At 44.8% G+C, this 19,980-nt stretch overlaps 1 protein-coding gene across 2 annotated transcripts in view; it reads right to left on the bottom strand.

Annotated features, from left to right (window-relative positions):
* Window positions 1-19,980, bottom strand: part of CAMK2B (calcium/calmodulin dependent protein kinase II beta) — a 126,787-nt gene that overhangs the window by 95,694 nt on the left and 11,113 nt on the right. Inside the window, exons 2-3 of one of the 2 annotated variants that reach the window (XM_044279170.1) lie at window positions 1,979-2,038; window positions 700-754 (exon numbers count right to left, since the gene is read on the bottom strand). In XM_044279170.1, the coding sequence (XP_044135105.1) occupies window positions 700-745 (46 nt within the window). In that variant the 5' untranslated portion in view covers window positions 746-754; window positions 1,979-2,038. Of the gene's footprint in view, window positions 1-699; window positions 755-1,978; window positions 2,108-19,980 lie in introns of those variants that run through there. The other variant, XM_044279169.1, reaches the window with a different exon arrangement.

A 19,980-nucleotide genomic window follows, 5' to 3' on the forward strand; every position in this document is an offset into this window, starting at 1 on the left:
GATCTATCTGTGTATAGTGGACCTGTCACCCTTCCTGACATGTCAGTGTATAGTGGACCTGTCATCCTTCCTGATATCTGTGTATAGTGGACATGTCTGTATAAGTAAATGCTTGTACTCCACATAAAACAACAATGCTGAAGCTTATTTTCTAAGAACTCTGCAAGGAGCTGTTTTTCGGTCACTTCTCCTGGAAATGTATGACTAAATTGTAAAAAGAGTTTGTCCCTACAGTCTAATGTCAGCACTGATTATACATTGTCTGAGTAGGGACTCACCACCGTCTGGCAACACCCAGTTAATTTATTCATAAATTTCCAGGAGGAATAAGAGAGGCACAGCACAATGCAGTCTACTAAAAAACATTTTCCAGAATTAATATTTTCTACAGAATGCAAATAGTGCACACATCAAAGGGCTTACATGTACCTGTGCGGCCACTGCACAAAAACTAGGACATATCCTGTATTTCACCTGAACATGTGGGCTATGGAACCATTAAAGCCAATGGGTATGTGCCATGATGAGGCGTGCACACAGCAGATATCTGCTGCTTGCAGACTGCAAAACGCTTTTGTTTGTGTGATTTCAGACATGTTAGGAGAGTTGACGGGCTCCTTATTCATTTGGAATAAAAAAAATCACATTTTTGTTTTATTAATCGGCAGTGGTAACAAATCAAATGAACAGTTCACTTACAGATCGAAAATGAGATAGTGGAACCCCTCTTCTGATATACTGTCATGGAGGCGTACTAAAAGAGAACAGAATTAGATATTTAGAGCAGAGACAACAGTTATTGATATATTGTGGAAGGTCCCCAACTTTAGAAGACCATTTCTTATAGGCCCCATCACATTTGTCCAGCAATCTGGTTTTGCATGGTACAAAATCGCTGGCTCTAAACTGAAGGCTGATCACGTCCTTGTCTATGAAAGCTTTTTTGTCATACAATGCGTCTGGTAAAACACTGGACATCTCTCTGCGCTGGACAAAAAAAATGTAAAAGCTGCACTATTCTATCTGGCTATGGGTGTCAAACTGGCAGGGGTGCACCACCAATGAGGCCAGGTGAGGCGATCGCCTCAGGCAGCACCAGTTAGGGGCAAGAGGGGGGCAGCGGAATGGTCAATAAGCGCTTTCATTGTGGCAAAGAGGTTAGGTTAAGAAATTGGCATTAGAGGGGGTGCCGTTTCAGTTTCCTCAGGAAGCAGAAAGGCTAGGTGTACCCCTGCGAACTGGTGGACAAAGTACCCAAATAAGTCATCAGTTGTGTTTGGCTTGGGCATAAAAAACTGTCCTGATGCAACTGAGATATGTGAACCCTACCTAAGCATAGCATGTCTACACATAAAGAATACCTATTTCTGACATTACGGCTTAGTTATTTGTTCTTTGAGCCTATGGCTATAGTCCGTGAATGGTAATACCAACTCCACCTAGAGGAACCAACCCTAAATATTGCCAAAGGGTACTGTAACCATTCATCGATCTCAAAATATATGTAACCTGTTGTAGGAAAGCAAACCATTCCTCAACTGTGATAAGGAAAGTCTGGAGGGATGGTTGCCCAATCCCCAAATCTATATTTGTAGTCACACAATTAGGAGGCTTTTTCCAGCTTTTAGGAAATGACATCTTCGTTTCTTTCATGGAGTGGTATCAACTAGTCATCTGTTTTGGGACATATTACCTCCTGTGGATCCTTTATAGATCTATTAGATGGAATACTTACCTATACGGGTGGGGCAGATCACGACAATGTGCTTCTACGTAGGCTATGAAGGTGTCAAAAGCAGGAAGAACTCTACATTATGGGGCTCCAACTAAGTAAAATGTCTCTATTTTTGCACTACTGTAGGACATCCATAGCTCTGTATATAACGTACTTACAATATATAATATGCACTTTTATAAAAAGCTAGCCACACTACCCATACATTATAGTTTTACAAAGCATAAGAAATAATGGTCTCACCAATATTTGGATGCTTTAATAGGCGGCAGATCCGGGCTTCTCTCTCTAGTTTCTGATGATCTGTGTAGTGAGAAGAAACAGCTCAAGTTAGCATCGAGGCACTACGCAGCTTACTGGCGAGGGTCTGCGTGCCAAGATCTGCATTGTTCACACTTTAAAAAAACAGCTATTAATACACAAGACAATAGATAACACACTTGTTCATTCCAGCATAGGGCGGACGCTTTGTACCCAAAGAATTTGTATAGAGCAGAATATATAGTGGAGGCAGAAGATCTGAAATCATTGAAGGTGTCATAAATAAATAGAAGGCTATCTTATAGCTATCTTTACATATACATCTAAACACAGGTATACAGAGGACATGGTCGGGAGGCCTCAACAAATCTTACAGGTGCAAGTATTGTTTGGGTGTCTTTGGATCTGGCTGAAGTCATACGTAATGTTTCAAGGCTCTGTAAAGAGGTTGGCCATTTTCTGGCTACCTATGACCAGCATGTATGTAAGATGACTAACTATATGGCACGTACCAATATAGTCTTTGTTGCATTAAACTCCCACCAGTGAAGTACAGATGGCAGATGCAGTGTATTTGAATGGAGGTATCACATGGAGGTGATTTACATGGTCAAATGAGATCAAAAGATCTCTGTGTGGACAGCACAAAAGACCTGGCGAACAGGTTATATTAGCAAGTGCCATATGGTCATCTTACAAACACGAGGTAGTGGCCAACCCTTTTAATGGGTCAGACATTGACTTCCTTCTGGATGAGAACTAATGTGCATACCTTTTCCCAGAGAGCATTGCCTCTACGACCCCCTATATCAATTGGATCTCCACAAGGAGAACCAGTATTCTCTGACAAGTCAACTTAAAGAAGAAAACCCCATTAACTCTAAAAGAGTTATCTATAAAGCGGTAACCCTAGCAGGTTTTACAAGAAACTAATTGTAAAGCACCATTAGGTTGTGCAGGGACTCCAGGGTCATCTACTTCTACAAGTACCTTGATGTCATTTTAAAGGAGGAACCAGAAGTTGCAAACATTTCCCTGACCATCTGTTAAGTGTGTAGCAGAAGCCTCCACGATACGGGTTAGGAGTGGTGGCCCTGTACATGTTGACCTAATGTTGTTTATTGGCAAATACAATAAGATAACCTATGGGTTAGGCCTCATGCACAAGACTGTAGTTTTAGTCCACATTTTTGGCGGATTGGATGTGGACCCATTCATTTCCATGGGGCCACAAAAGATGGGGACAGCACATGTTCGTTCCGCTGCCCCAGAAAAAAAATAGAACATGTCCTATTCCTGTCCATTTGTAAAATAGTGTAGGACCTGTGGAAGGGAAAATGTGGGATGCACATGGTCGTTATACAGTACAATGCTCTCACAAAGTATCATACCCCCTTATTGTGTCCAAATTGAATACTCATCTATCCCACGTTTCCACGATGAGCGGTGCAGAGCAGGTCTGCTCTGGTTTCTGATCTGCGCTATGTGTACCTTGACCACAGTCAGCAGCAGAACTGTGGAGTGGGGAGCTGACGGCTCCCTGCTTTACCATTGTATTCAACTGTATTTGTGTCCTGAGGTCACAGATACAGTTGAAGTCGGGGCATTTGCTAGCCATCCTGGGAATGCAGGACAGAAGTCGAAATTCCAGACTGTTCCGGTGGTTAGGAGGCATGCTTTTATGGTCCTCACCAGAACATCAAATATCGCAGATGAAGGCTTCGCTAGAAAGCTGGGATATTTCCAGGATAAAATGTTAAAAAATCTGTGACAGTCCCAGGAGATTAGGTCCAGTGACAACTATGTAACGGCAATGACTCATCTTAATTTTTTTTGCTTGCTTGGACAGAGCATTGTACCGAAATTGCAGTTATGAGTGCTCAGCCCCCAGGTTGAGATACCAAGTGACAAGATGCTGAGAGCCTGCTGCCAGCGCAGCCAGCACTAGGCAGCAATAAGTCTGTTAACGGCATCCACATGACATCACATCCTGCTTCCTATTGGCTACTGCCCATCAATCAATTCCAGCATTGTGCCCCCAGCCAGCAGCATTGTAGCCAGCTTTAATTTCATGCTTGACTGATTAGCACTTATGGTGACCTCGGCAGTATGTGTACCATGACTGCGCAGGGCAAAATGCCTTATCGAGCAAATAAAATCTGCTACAAAAATGTATTCCAGCAATAAAATCATGAAGCAAACTGATGTATGACCATTTTCTCTTGCTACAGAATTAACTCAAAACTATCATATATATATATATATATATATATATATATACACAGTAATATTCATAGGTAGTATTATACAGAAATGTGCCAAAGGGTAATTTAGTAGCACTTAGTACCCACAGTACACTGGAAAATGTTTTTTGCTCTTTGAGAAGTTTGATTAACACAATTTTAATATTTTTTCTATTATTTAAGAATATTTTAAAATGCTTATCTCTGAGGAGGATGGGAGTGGTACAGATAGGAGTAGTGGTTTATGGTGGCTGCCCTCACCCTGGCGCTCCCTTGGGCTGTGCATTAGTGTCTGAAGGTCCACCTTTTCTTCCCTTGGGGCACTGTGTGAATATGTGGGGCTCCTGCCTGGTGGTAATTGGGTGCCATTGATGGAGTCTCACTCTAATAAAACTTTTTGCAATCTTTCCCAATAATCACATATGTGCAAGTCCATTCTCTTTAACTCTTTGTGCAATTTTCAGGCTGAGGGATGCAGATCTTAGGTTCAGATGGCCAGTGAGTGTTAGGACCCGATCTACTTGAGAAACCTTGGCGCGGTGCTCGGGCTCAGACATGTCCTCCACAGTAGGATATGTTGGCTAATCTCTCAATTTTAACATCTGTTTGAGGGTTTAGTAAAACCGCAGAGTGCACCTGTCTTTGCTATTATTATATTGGTATATTGATCATCACATCCACATAATTGCTATCTTGTGTAGGATGTTTATTGTGGTACTTGTGGTCCGCTGCGGGCATCCTCCACTGTATGCATTTTTGCTGGGGATCGCCATTAGCAATGGGCCACAAGTGCAGGATTTGCTCCCCTTTATACACATGCACAACTGCATATGGGTTTGAGCACTTCCTGAAATATCTCTGTAAAAGACCACTTTTCCCAATTTTTTTATACAAAGTTGTCATTTTACAGAGATATTTCTCTCACCCAGCATGGGTATATGTAAAAAGACACCCCAAAACATATTGCCCAACTTCTCCTGAGTACGGCGATACCACATGTGTGACACTTTTTTGCAGCCTAGGTGCACAAAGGGGCCCAAATTCTAAAGAGCACCTTTAGGATTTCACAGGGCATTTTTATACGCATTTGGATTCCAAACTACTTCTCATGCTTTAGGGCCCCTAAAATACCGCACAAGTGACCCCATTTTGGAAAGAAGACACCCCAAGGTATTCCGTGAGGGGCATGGCGAGTTCATAGAAGATTTATTTTTTGGCACAAGTTAGCGGAAATTGATTTTTTTTTTGGTTTTTCTCACAAAGTCTCCCTTTCCGCTAACTTGGGACAAAAAGTTAAATCTTTCATGAACTCAATATGCCCCTCAGCGAATACCTTAGGGTGTCTTATTTCCAAAATAGGGTCATTTGTGGGGTGTTTGTACTGCCCTGGCATTTGAGGGTCTCCGCAATCATTACATGTATGGCCAAGCATTACAAGTTTCTGCTATTCTCCTTATATTGAGCATACAGGTAATGAGATTTTTTTTTTTCCGCCTCTGGGCTGAAAGAAAAAATGAACGGCGCAGATTTCTGCATTCGCATCGATCAATGTGGATGAAAAAATCTCTGCCAAAAAATGTGCAAAAAAAAAAAGGAGGGGAAAGGCGTCTGCCAGGACATAGGAGCTCTGCCCAACATCCAAACCCACTCAGCTCGTATGCCCTGGCAAACCTGATTTCTCCATTCACATCATTTTTAATTTTAATTTTTATTTTTTTATACAAAGTGTTTTTCCAAAGCATAAGAACACCGCCCCTCAGCTCATAAGCCTCTGCAAACTTTTTTTTTTTCACTGCAGAGGAGAAATCTCGTCTTGCAGCGCCGCATACACCGACTTTTGTGTAATCTGACAGCAGCGCAATGCTTCTGTCAGAATGCTGCAGCTGATTGATCGCTTGGTCCACCTAGAAGGTTAAAAAAAAACAGGCCGCAACGCAATAAATTTATTAACATTAACTTTATATAAAATTAACTTTTATAAACTTTATTGAACTTTTGAAACAGAACATTAACTTTTTAGCTTACCTGCGCTTTTTGTAGAGCCTAAGGTGACCCTAATGTACTGATATAGATCTGATTGCGATCAGTCTTGATCACTTACAGATACTATATAGTGCTAGTGCTGATTAGCGACAGTGATGACGCTAATCAGTGACTGCGGTGCGGTGGGCTGGGCGCTAACTACCTAGCAAGTAGCTAACTACCTGGCGGTGATGAGGGACCCTTACAGGGGGGTGATCAATGACAAGGGGTGATCAGGGAGTTTATATGGGGTGATCAGGGGCTAATAAGGGGTTAAAAAAGTGACAGGAGGGGGGTGTAATGTGTATGTTTGGTGATTGGTGCTACTTACAGAGCTGCCTGTGTCCTCTGGTGGTCGATCCAAGCAAAAGGGACCACCAGAGGAGCAGGTATATCAGACGCTATTTTCAAAATAGCGTCTGACATACCCATTTCATTGGTCATTTCAAAAATCCACAGCCTGCCAGCCAATGATCGCGGCCGGCAGGCTGTAGATGAACTTCTGAACTGCGCGATCCTGTGAACGTGCGCTCCTGTGAGCGCGCGTTCACAGGAAATCTCGGGTCTCACGAGATGACGCCGATCGGCGTTAGTGTGACCTGAGGGAGCCGCCGCAGTCACGCTTTTCGGCGTTAGTGTGACGGGAGGTGGTTAAGCGCATCCTCCGGCGGTGCAGAGGGGTATCAAGACTGGCCGTAGAATATTCCGGCCTTGATAAGATCTCCAATGGTGTAGATTTAGAAAACCGTCTAAAAGAATGGTTGCATTTGTTGTCCATAGCAACCAATCGCAGCACAGCTTTCATTTCATATTCTGCTCTTGAAAAATGAAAGCGGTGCTGTGATTGGTTGCTATGCAGACTTTTTTTTTTTTTTTTTTAACAGCTTCATAAATGTCCCCATTCTGTAAGGACATTATTCAAGTGTCATAGGGGGAGATTTAGAGACTCTTTATATACGCTGGTCTTAAAGGGCATATGTCAGCTTGATAGTTGAAGGCATCTATGTTGGTGCCATGTTCATATGTGGCCGCATTGCTGAAAAAAATGATGATTTAATATATGCAAATGAGCCTCTAGGAGCAACAGGGGCGTTGCCATTACACTTAGAGGCTGTGCTCTCTCTGCAACTGCCTCGCCCTCTGCACTTTCATTGACCGGGCCAGGCAATGTAAGGGTCCATTCACACATCCGCAAAATCGGTCCGCATTCTATCCGCAATTTTGCGGAATAGGTGCGGACCCATTAATTTTCAATGGGGCCGGAATGTGCTGTCCGCATCCGCATTTGCGGATTCACACTTCTGGATCTGTACCGCCGTTCCGCAAAAAAAATAGAACATGTCCTATTCTTGTCCGCAATTGCGGACAAGAAAAGGCATTTTCTATGAGAGTGCCAGCAATGTGCGGTCCGCAAAATGCAGAACGCACATTGCTGGTGTCCGTGTTTTGTGGATCTACAAAACACATACGGACGCGTGAATGGACCCTAAACGTGATCACGGCTGATCCTGTCAAAGTGCAGAGGGTGCAGCCGCTAACCTCCCAACTTTAGAAAATTGTAAAAAGGGCAATTTTTTTTCATAATAGGCCACCCGAAGCATAAGTATACACACCCAGTCCCCTTAATGCCGCCCATAGTAATTATTCTCCCTTTGTGCCAGCACATAGTAGTAATGCCCACATTGTGCCAGTCATAGTAGTTGTGCCCCCTTCACAGTAGTATTGCTCACATGTGCCCCTTCACAGTAGTATTGCTCACATGTGCCCCTTCACAGTAGTTATGCCCAGATATGTGCCCCCTTCACAGTAGATGTGTCCCCTTAGAATAGTTATGCAAAGATGGGCCCCCTTCATAGTAGATATGACAAGATGTGCCCCCTCAGAGTACTTATTCCTACATGTGCCCCCTTCATAGTAGTTATGGTCAGATGTGCCATACCTCCATGCCATATCTGCCATTCTGGGACTGCGGGACAGTCACTGAAATCCAGGACTGTCTCACCGGATTCAGGATGGTTGGAAGGTAGGTGGTAGTTGCAGAGAGAGCTGAGCCTCTAGGTGTAATGACAACGCCCCTGTTGCTCCTAGAAGCTCATTTGCATAAAGTTAGACATCATTTTTCTCAGCTATGCGGACACATATGAACATGGAAGCAACACAGATACCTTCAGGTGCTAAGTGCACATGGAACACATAAACAAATCTATGCCGATTTCTGGCACAAGTATCTATCAGTCTGATGGGAGGCCACTTTTTTTTATTACTTTTAAAAGTGTTTATGGTCTGTCATTCAAAGGTCAGAAAATACTATTGGGGGGCTCTTATATTTGTTGTTATATTTATTTTTTCACTATACATTTCCACTGCAACTAGGGCTGCACTATGTTGGCTCTGCCGGCCCCCGAAGTCTTTCACAGTGGGGGACCCAACATTTGGCTTTCTGATTGCTCAGGCAGCCGGCTAAAGCCTGTGCTGTAAATATACTATGCTGCTGACTTTAGAGACCTGAATTTCACCTGTCGTAAATATACATTGTAAGGTCTGTATTTGGTTAAATAAAGAAGACAGAAGCGCAAAATGGCAAAGAGTCAATTTACAACAAGATTTGCAATTTTGTACGCCCTAAAATTAGAATTTTTCTACTTCAGCAACTTAGCTCACATCATATTCAGTCCGGGCATGAACAATGAATTTACTGTACGTAGGGCTCATTTACAAGGCCATATTTGTGGTCTGTGTTCCCTCCATATATTTTTTGCCAAAATTGGAATGAATTTAAAGAAAGGAAAAGTTTTCCTTACTTTCAAATGCCAAGCATTCTGAAATTGTTCAGTGAGACACAGTACCCTTATAGCAGTAACAGTCAGAGTTTCCTTATGAGGGACAACCTTGCAGCCAGGTGCCACATTGGGGCAGATGCACACAGAGCTGCCAACCTGGCATCACATAAGGACAGTGTATTGCGTACACATTAAAGAGAATGTGTCATAAGAAAATGACATATATTATTTAAATCACATTTTTTTATTTAACATATTTTTAGGCATTTTTGATGATGTTATTTTTAATTTTCCATGGCAATATCTATATCTTATCAAAAACCATAAAATCCTGCAGGCCACTAAGGCTCCTTTCACACCTGCGTTCGGGTGTCCGCTCGTGAGCTCCGTTTGAAGGGGCTCACAAGCGGCCCTGAACGCAGCCGTCTGGCCCTAATGCATTCTCAGTGGAGGCGGATCCACTGAGAATGCATCCGCCTGCCAGCGCTCAGCCTCCGCTCCGCTCAGTGAGCGGACACCTGAACGCTGCAAGCAGCGTTCGGGTGTCCGCCTGGCCGTGCGGAGGCGAGCGGATCCGTTCCGACTTACAATGTAAGTCAATGGGGACGGATCCGCTTGAAGATGACACCATATGGCTCAATCGTCAAGCGGATCCGTCCCCCATTGACTTTCAATGTAAAGTGTGAACGGATCCGCTCAGGCTACTTTCACACTTAGAAATTTTTTCTAAGTTATAATGCAGACGGATCCGTTCTGAACGGAGCCGCCGTCTGCATTAATATGAGCGGATCCGTTCAGAACGGATCCGCTCGAACGCTAGTGTGAAAGTAGCCTAAGCCTAGCGCCACTTCTTGGTCTGTACAGATCACTTTACTGCAGTTACCTTCTTATCTGTCATTCTAATCCTACCTGTAATTATATCACCTCTGTGTATAGATAAGACAGGATTCACCATTCACAGTAGGTGATTATTGTCAAAGCTTATCTATTCTTTCCTTGTACAATTACCTCTGCACAGGGCACAGAGCATGCCTAGAAAACTCTCCCATGTAAGTCAATAGGGTCCCCTCCTGTCCATTGTGTCTATAGACCATGGGGTAATGCCGTAAAGCAATTTTATTAATGCTTTCTAAATGCTGTTAACAGTAGCTCGGGCAGAAAATAAAAAGAGGTTAGAAAAAAATATATGTGGATGTGTCACTATCTGGTTTTAACTGGCAGACCAAATTTTGGGTGACACATTTCTTTTAAATTGTCAGCAGAGCCTAAAAATATCTAATTTCTATATCTGGGAGTAACTAGAAAAGACTGGGCCCTATAGCAAACTCTTTATTAGGCCCCCTTCACAACGTGGCATAATGTGTTTTTTTATCTAGGCTAGTACAATTATGCAAATATCAAATATGTGTCTTTTTTTTTAATTTTTTTTATTTTTTTCATTTTTCTACTTTTGTACACTAATAGTGCAGTAACTTAGAACAGGGAAACCCCCCATGCAACCCCCAAGATCGCCCTCTCAGACTAGGCTCATCAGCCGCTCTGTCCATTTCCTACAGTGTCACTATATATAATGTCATTGTATGATACTGTTGAGGGGGTTCAGACAATAAGATCTTTCAGTCCTCCTTCCCCTATAGCTATGCTCCTGCCCCTCATATATGACAATCAAAGAACAAGCATGGGGGAAGAGGGGGATAGCATGCACAGAAGTCCTGGGGTATAGAAGGTACACAAGGAGAGGAGGATGTATATCTCTCTTCTCTCCCTGAAACCTGTCAACACCCCCACTGGCCCTTTCTCCTACACTGGCTGGAGTTGGGAACAAGATTAGCAGGTACTACTTTTAGGTTTCGCTGGGTGAAAGTAAGTTACCAAGTATGATGAAAGTTCCTTGGGATGCCCTGAGCCGGAGGCCACACGAGGGGCTGTGATCTCCTGCTATTTCCTGGGTCCCTCTAAACACATGTGTAGGATGTGACCCCTCTTCAGAGAAAAGACGCCGCCTACTTGCTGGCACCAGGCTTTTACCCTGTAGCTGGCCCATCCCCTCCCTGCCTCAGGGAGGGGTCAACTCCCCCTCTTCTGGGCTGACGGTGAATGACCCACAAAACCCTTGAGGGGTCATAGCTCCAGACCAGAGGGTCACAGGGAGACGGTTCTGGGACTAATGGACCTGCCTGGGTTCCGGCTACAAGTAGAGCCCAAACCTGGTACCGGTAGGTGGCTTCTATGGGGAGATATGGGTATCTCCCTACCCCGACTGGCAGGGCCGGCGTCAGAACCCGGCAAACCCGGGCAAGTGCCGGGGCCCACTGTAAGTTAGGGGGCCCACTCGTCTCCGCGGCGGCCCCTTTAAAATGTTTGCCAGAAATATTTGCGCAGCGCAGCGCCTGCTCGCCGTCCGAGCCATAATTATTCATGTTGCGCAGCGCAGCGCCCGCCCCCTCTCTCACGTGATCCTCTTCTCTTCTGACTCCGAGTCCAGGCACCGCACGCCGCACAGATCAACGAATCCAGCGATGATCCTCATTTGAGTCTGACTCACTGTAAGCCCGCCCCCAGCCAGCAGCAGGCCTGATAGCCGAGCCCAGAGGAAACCTGGCGCCCAGCCCAGAGGAAACCTGGAGGAGCTGAATGCTGCTGCTGGACTCGTTTTAAATTTAGAATTAAGGTGAACTAGTAACAGTCACATACCAAGACCAGTTCATGAATTTTTGCCAATAAACTGTATAATTGATTTCATGTATTCTAGTATTTTCTTATAGGAGTTTATATTGTGTTTTAGGCCGAATGCACACGTCCGCGTTCCACGGCTGTGAGCGGTCCGTGGTATCCCGGCCTGGCATCCTGCTGAGAGCAGGAGCGCACGGCGTCATTGGTTTCTGCTATGACGCCGTGCGCTTCATGCAGTCGCTGCACTACAGTAATACACTAGTATAGATCATACGAGTGTATTACTGTAGTGCAGCGACGGCATGAAGCGCACGGCGTCATAGCAGAAACCAATGACGCCGTGCGCTCCTGCTCTTAGCAGGATGCCAGGCCGGGATACCACGGACCGCTCACAGCCGTGGAACGCGGACGTGTGCATTCGGCCTAAAACACAATATAAACTCCTATAAGAAAATACTAGAATACATGAAATCAATTATACAGTTTATTGGCAAAACTTCATAAGAGGAAGTTTTCCTCTTATGAATTTTTGACCATAAAGTGTATTATTGATTATCATTTTCTTATAGGAGTTTGTTTTAAGCCTCATTCACACGGCCGTTGTGTGCCCATGGCTGTATTGCGGCCCGCATACGGCAGGTCCGCAACGCAATACACGGGCACCGGCCCATGTGCACTCCGCATCACAGATGCGGACCCATTCACTTGAATGGGTCCGCAATCACAGAGATGCAGAACGAACGCATGGATTGGAAGCACTATGGAGTGCTTCCGTGGTATTTCTGGCCGTGCCTCCGCACCCCAATAAAATAGAACTTATTCAATTTTTTTGCGGGGGCGGACGGTTAACGGACCCATTCAAGTTGAATGGGTCCGGATTCGTCCCGGCCACTGCATGGACGTTGCCCGTGCATTGGGGACCGCAACGGATGCACAACGGCCGTGTGCATGAGGCCTAAGGGCTCTTTCATACGAGTGGATGCCGTGCGGGTAATCCGCTGCGTGAAAGAGTGCCAAGCCCCGTCCAGGACAGCAGAGACACGGAGCAGTAACATGATTGATAATGCTCTTTGCCTCTCTCTGACATTTTTACTACAAAATGACAGTGAGATACAGTTGTCACTGTGATTTTGTAGTAAAATGATCACAGAGAGGCAAAGAGCATTATCAATCATGTTACTGCTCCGTGTCTCTGCTGTCCTGGACGGGGCTTGGCACTCTTTCACGCAGCGGATTACCCGCACGGCATCCGCTCGTATGAAAGAGCCCTTATGCCCCTTGCAGACTAGCGTTCCTCCCGCAGCAAGTCCACATCGCAGCACCCGGCCCAACCTCCCAGCGCTGCCGGAGGTCACATAGCATTATATTGATTGAACTAACCCTTAAAGTTCTGGAATGTATTGGATAACTGGCATAATGCTGTTAGTGTCATCTAATACATTCCAGGACTATAAGGGTTACATAGCATCATAAATCAATATAATGCTATGTGAATCCCATCAGTGCTGGGAGGTCAGGCCGGGTGCTGCGATGCGGACTCGCTGCGGGAGGAACGCTTGTCTGCAAGGGGCCTTAGCACAGGGGGGCCCACTGAGGCTTTATCGCCCAAGGGCCCACATGAACCTGGAGCCGGCCCTGCCTCGTGGCCACCGGGACACAAATATGTATCCGGTTTGCGCCTGCGATGGCCAGGTGATTCATAATTCCTTATGAGAGGTAGGTGCCAATATGTCTAGGAAATCTCATTGATCCAGGCAAAAGCACATACCCACAGCAGGGGTTTTCCTGCAGATTCAGGTGGCTCCCAACTGCTGCACAGAGGTGTGAACTTCTCCTTGAAGCTTGGACCCCCTGAGGGGTGTCTTCCTGGCCAACTGACACTCAGTTGGGGGGGGGGGGGGGGGGTGAAAACTTATTTTGCATGTACTCTGAGTCATGCCAAGAGGTGCATCAAATTGCAATCAGGGCTGGGGGGCTTTGAAGCAGGGAAATCCCTACCTCTGCTGTCTGTCAGCAAATGGGGGGTGTGAGGACATGGCTGACAGTAAATATTAATCCATATTCCTCACAGGGGTATACTTAGACAGTCAGTAGTCAGTTAAGGTAATGCATACCTATGGCTTTAGACTTTACTGCACATGGTTTGGGTTTTATTCCTTCTGGCACCCGCCAAACCACTGAGATAGACTGGTCATCTGATATAGGATTGCACCGTTCAATTGAGCATTGCAGAGAAATATTGAGAGTGATTGCACGCTTTTGATCGATCATTTTGGAAGATTGCATGGATTTATAGAGAGAAACTCGGAGAGGACCACCATCATAGCCATCCCCTATACACAGTCTTTGGAAATGCCTCCTCTGCAATACTTGAGAACTGTGCCTACAAATTGTATTTGCAATGGGACACCCATCATTTATTCAGTAAAAGAGGGACTTTATTTTGCAATAATCAAGCCAGCCTGGTGATTGGTCTTCATATTTGATTACGTCGCCTGCTCTCCTGCCTTGTATCCTGCTACCCAGCCACCACCAGGCAGGAGACCATGAAATCTGTGTCTCGAAGGGAAGAAGGGTTGTGCCCCTTCTAACACTGCATGCTTGGCCTGGAAGAGCGCTGAAGCAGGGTTAGCCACCGTGAGGACTATGATTACCCTCACTGCCAACTCCACCACTTCAATGCACTGCATAGGCGCAGTGTAATGCTTAATATACCCTATGGAGGCACTGTAGGGAAACGGAGCATTTACTGCCAGATTTATCTACAGATCACAGGTGATCTATCTGTCTGTGACAGTCTGTCTATAGCACATCTTTCTATTTTAATACCTATTAGCAATTGTAAATAGCCCCTTCCTTTCTCCTTTACAACCCCGCCTATTACGCAGCTTTTTATAACCCAAAAATGAGGTCAGCCCTTTAGAGAAGCACATGAGGGGCTGGAATGAGGTCACACAGCAAGAGTGATGAGGTAACTGTACTACATAAGGTGAAAGATATCTGCTCCACACGATGTGTGTGAAAACAGTCCTATTAATAATGTAGTCATTATTGGAACACAGCAGCACCCCCGCCATTGATCTGTAGGTTCAGTCACACAGCATGTCAGGCCAGCTATATCATGGATTAGGACTGTCTGTATTGCCATGGCTGTTGTCAAAATTTTAGGGAGCTGCTTTTAAAAATGCCTGGTGTTTCATCATCACTATGACATGTCCTTGTAGTTCATAGCAGCCAATCACAGGACAGCTTTCATATCTAATAGTGTTCTTGACAAATGAAAGCTGCACTGTGATTGGTCGATATGGGCAACAAAGACAGTCATTCTGTTTAATTAACTCGTACACAAGGCTCTCATGGTGCACTCCGCAGGAGACAGTGGGACCTATGTGCCCTAACAGATTTAAAGAGGTCCTATCACCTCTCCTGTCATGTCTGTTTCAGTGACTACTTGTATTCTTTATGTAATAATTCTGGAACATCTATTCTTATGACTGTATGTTGCGCTATTCTTCTGTTATTCCTAGTAGAAGTTTATGAATTAATTGTCAGCCGTCTGCAATAAATGTCCAACTGGGTGTTACCAGTTGGGGGTTATTCCTGCACAGTCCAACACTGATTGGGTAATGTCCTACAAGGACAAACTCCCAGCTCGAAACAAGTAGAAAGTTGCCAACATTTGAAAGCTGGTGAGCGAGAGAACATTGAGCAAAATGTGTCGTCAGACATTTTCCGGATGTGGTCACGCCACATTTTCGTGTCACTGTGCCCCATTTGTGTGAAGCTCCAATCATTTTGGGTGGCCACTGCCCACCCAATCCACTTTGGGTGTTGCGGCTGTATCTAATGATGCAGGTTCCCGGGTACCACATACATTCTAGCAGAAAGCAGTTCTCCATGCTGTGCCTGGACCTTTGCCAACTCTTCCAGGTGGTCTCTCTTTTTTTCCAGGAGCCTCCTGGAAGTTCTGGGAGAGTTGGCAAATATGGTGTAAAGTTCCAGTTGATTAAAGTATGGGCAGAGGTTGCTATGGGGCATCTAGAGAGGTGTTCCTAAGCTCAGGTTAATTCTTTCACCTCTCCTCATGGGTGGCACCAACCTGCAGAAGGCCTTCATTCTCCAGCTGAACCAGGTGGACGTTGGCCAGAGCTTAAGATGGGAGAGGACAAATGAGTGCCTAGGGGTTGTAATATTGGCATGGGCCATCACCAGGAGGATTTTGTTTGATATGTTCACCCTTGGGTTCAGAGTCTTTGTCTTCCAATTTAATTGATTTAGCCGCCATGTCGAAGTTGTGCCCTGTCACAACGGATGAAGAACAGTCTCACCCAGCTGGCACTCTCTATATTATAATTCTTTCTAATCTGCTTATTCTTTAGCTACCATGAGCTCTTGCTAGCTTTCTGTGCCAACCTGTCAGTGGGTGAATGGGAGCCATTCCTCTGTGGGCACTAAGTGCCCTTTGCCAGCTAGTTGGTACCAGGTGATGTCTAGGAGGAGGTTGGTCAGAGCATCTATCCATCTGTGTGTCTGTTGGCAGGGCCTGGATGTGTCTCAATCACGTTGTTAGTTATGCACTGCAATGCAGAGACTGCCATCTCGCTGTAACCTCTTCCCTGCCAGGGTGAAGCCAAACCGCTGCTTTATAACTCATTCTGTGCCAGGGATGAACCTATAAACGTCTGCGGCTTAGAGGAGGACGCTACTAAGTCATCTAAAACACGGGAGCAAATAACCCCCTCAAGCTCCCTCCCGATCAAGAACTACGTACCTGATGCTAACCATATTAACCATGACCGCACTGCTGGGACTGTATAAATCTATGGCTGGCACCGTCCTGGTCACTGTGTTAAGGCTTTTCTATGCCCCTATGGTGAGTTAGTGAAGACTATAACCCGTCGTCTATATATGTTCCTTTCCATAGAGTGCAGGTATTATTGCAGTGCCAGATCTGGAAAAGATATTCATCGAGCTCGAAAACTGTCAATCATTTCTCTGAGCCAAAACTCTGCTCCGAACAGCTGTCACTTCCTTCCTCACGTTCTTAACAGAGGGTGACAGTGCGCAAGGAAGGAAACTCATCCCTGAGTTAAAAAAAAAACACTTTTTTAAATTTTTGCTCAATTCTAGTGCAATAGCGTAAAATTCGAAATAAACCCATGTTTATTCATATTGGTTTACCATGTAAATTAGTAATATGTAAGTTATCATTCACTTGGATGGTCTTACTGTTTAGGTCGGATTCACTCATCCGAGTTACACACGTCCGTATTAGGCTGTATTCACATCATATTTTGGCCATACGTTTTTCATAGACATGACATTTATGTTAAATGGATGCCACAGACGGATGCCGTACAGTGGCATCTGTCACCATAGGATTCCAAAATATGTCCATTTAATGTACATATAGGTTTTTTGCTGGACTCTGCAGGATGGAAATGTGTAATGTACTACGCTTTTGCAACCTTTTTATTTTTTTTCAAGATATACGTTAAATGTGGTCCAAAAAAATGTGATTTAAACACAGCCTAAGGGCTCATGCACACGACCGTATGTATTTTGCGGTACGCAAAACACGAAACCGCAAAAAATACTGATGACGTCTGTGTGCATTCCGCATTTTGCGGAACGGAACAGCTTGGCAAAAATAATAGAACAGTCCTATCCTTGTCTGTTATGCGGACAATAATAGGACATGTTCTATTTTATTGCGGAACGGCCATACAGAAACGGAATGCACACGGAGCCATTTCCGTTTTATCGAAGTGAATGGTTCCACATACGGGCCGCAAAAAAAAAAAATTGAACTGTCACGGGAACGAAATACCTTTGTGTCCATGAGCCCTAACTCTGATGTGTCACGGCCCGACTGACCTAAACTCTCAGCATTGAAATTGATCTCTAATTGAAATTTGATGTGGTTTTCAAAGACTTAAAGGGGTTTTCTGGGAGTAAAATATTGATTCCAAATCCCCAGGATAGGTCACCAATATCTGATCGGTGGGGTCCAACTCCCACCACCGTCAACGATCCACTGCTTGAAGAGGCGAAGCCACTGCCCTCGTGAGCACCGCGTCCTCACAGCACATGGATACGAAACACAGCGCCGTACATTGTATAGTGGCTGTGCCTGGTACTGCAGCCCAGACTTTTCACTTGACTGCACATAGGCCATGTGACTTATAAATGTGGTGTTACTGGCCTAGGAAGAGGCCACAAGGTTCACCATAGCGATGTGGCCACTTCAAACAGCAGATCGGTAGGGCTACTGGGTGTTGGACCCTGACTGATCAGATATTGGTTTTTAATCTATCCCGAGGATAAGGCTAGGTCTACACGACGACATGTGTCGTGCGACAATAAGACACACAGGGCACAACTACACTGCAACATCTTGAATGGGTTTTTTGTGACTGTCATGTCGCAGTGCGACACCATAGACTACCACCAATAAAATTGTTGCGCGACATTGGTGAGAAAAAATGTCGTTGTGTAGACCTAGCCTAAGTGTCACCACCAGACATCTGAGAAGCTCTGACAGATGCCTTTCAGAACCTCCTCCTTGAGCTTCCTTTGTTTTGCTTTCAGTTCCTCATCTCGTTAGCCTCTCTCAGCTGTCATGTAGTTGTACTGATTGCATACCTTTAAATCCCTCCCCATAGTGCATCAGTTTGCGGTTTATATTACTTCCTGGAGTGTGTGTGCATGCTGATCCTACTTTCCAGTCTTCTATAAGATAAGTGTTGTGCATTCATTTGTGTTTTTCTGTTTGCTGGATCCCAGGTGACCCTGACTCCCTCCGTATCTAGTGTAGGGAGCCGGTGGTCGTGTCCCCTCACTATTATAGGGTGTTCAGGTGTTATACAGTCGAGGTATGAGGATATGCGATCATCTACCATTGGGATTTTCGCATAGGCTGAGCAGTCAGGGAGAGTGCCAGGTCTGATGCAGGGGTCTCCCTTTTTGTTCCTTAGTTTTGGATCCAGTGAGTCGTATATTCATTTTGTGTTGTCTTGTTTCCTGTACACCTTCCGTGACACTAAGCTATCAATATTAAACTCCCAAAAAAACCTTAAATATCAGTGTTTACACAGACCGAGGCGTTAACCTTTTTAATTTTCCAATCACATAGCCATATGAGGTCCGTGGTAGCAGAATCCTTAACGCAATTTTTCGATAACCCGAACCGAAACTTTAGACGCCGAACTTAAAACAAAAGTTTGCTCAACACTAGTCAGAAGGTTCCCTTGACAATAAGACGATCATAAAGTGTCCTCCTGCTTGCCCTCCGACTGTGATCAGCTGTCATCAGTGGGAAAACCTAACAGTGAGGCCTCTTTCACATGGACGTCCCGGATTTGCTCCGGATGCGTTGCGTGTGCATTGAGGGAAAACCGCGCAAGTAGTTTTTGACTGCAATTGCGTTCCAATGTTCAGTTCAGTTGTGGTACCCAGACCCGAACCCGGACTTCTTCACTGAATTTTATTATTTTTAATTTTATTATTTTCCCTTAAAACATGGTTATATAGGAAAATAATAGCATTCTTAACACATAATGCTTACTTAAATGTTGCTTGAGGCGTTAAAGAAAAAATGAAATAAATTAACTCACCTCATCCACTTGTTCGCGCAGCCGGCATGGTCTTCTTTCTTCATTTGTCAGGACCTGCAAAAGGACCTTTGATGACGTGGTGAGCGCGGTGACGTCAGCGCAGGTCCTGCTGAATGAAAATAGAAGGTCCTTTTGCAGGTCCTGAAAGAAGAAGAAAGAAGACGATGCCGACTGCGCGAACAAGTGGATGAGGTGAGTTAATTTTAATTTTTAACCCCTCAAGCAACTTTTTACTAAGTACTCTGTATAAAGAATGCTATTATTTTCCTTTATAGCCATGTTATAAGGGAAAATAATAAAATGAATAGAACATCTAAACCAAACCCGAACTTCAGTGAAGAAGTTAGAGTTCGGGTCTGGGTATCACATTCAGTTTTTTCTCACGCGCCTGCAAAACGCATTGCAATCGCGCGGAAAAAACTGAACATCGGAACGCAATTGCAGTCAAAACTGTTTGCAATTGCGCGCCTACTGACGCGGTTTTTCCGCAATGCACACGTGACTCATCTGGAGCAAATCTGGAACGCCCGTGTGAAATCGGCCTAAGTGTTAGGTTTCCCCACCGATAACAGCTGATCACAGTGTGGGGGGGCAAGCAGGACGAGGACACTTTATGGTCGTCTTATTGTCAAGGGATCCTTCTGACCAGT

The sequence above is a fragment of the Bufo gargarizans genome, chromosome 2 (assembly GCF_014858855.1).
Source record: "Bufo gargarizans isolate SCDJY-AF-19 chromosome 2, ASM1485885v1, whole genome shotgun sequence".
NCBI lineage: Eukaryota > Metazoa > Chordata > Amphibia > Anura > Bufonidae > Bufo > Bufo gargarizans.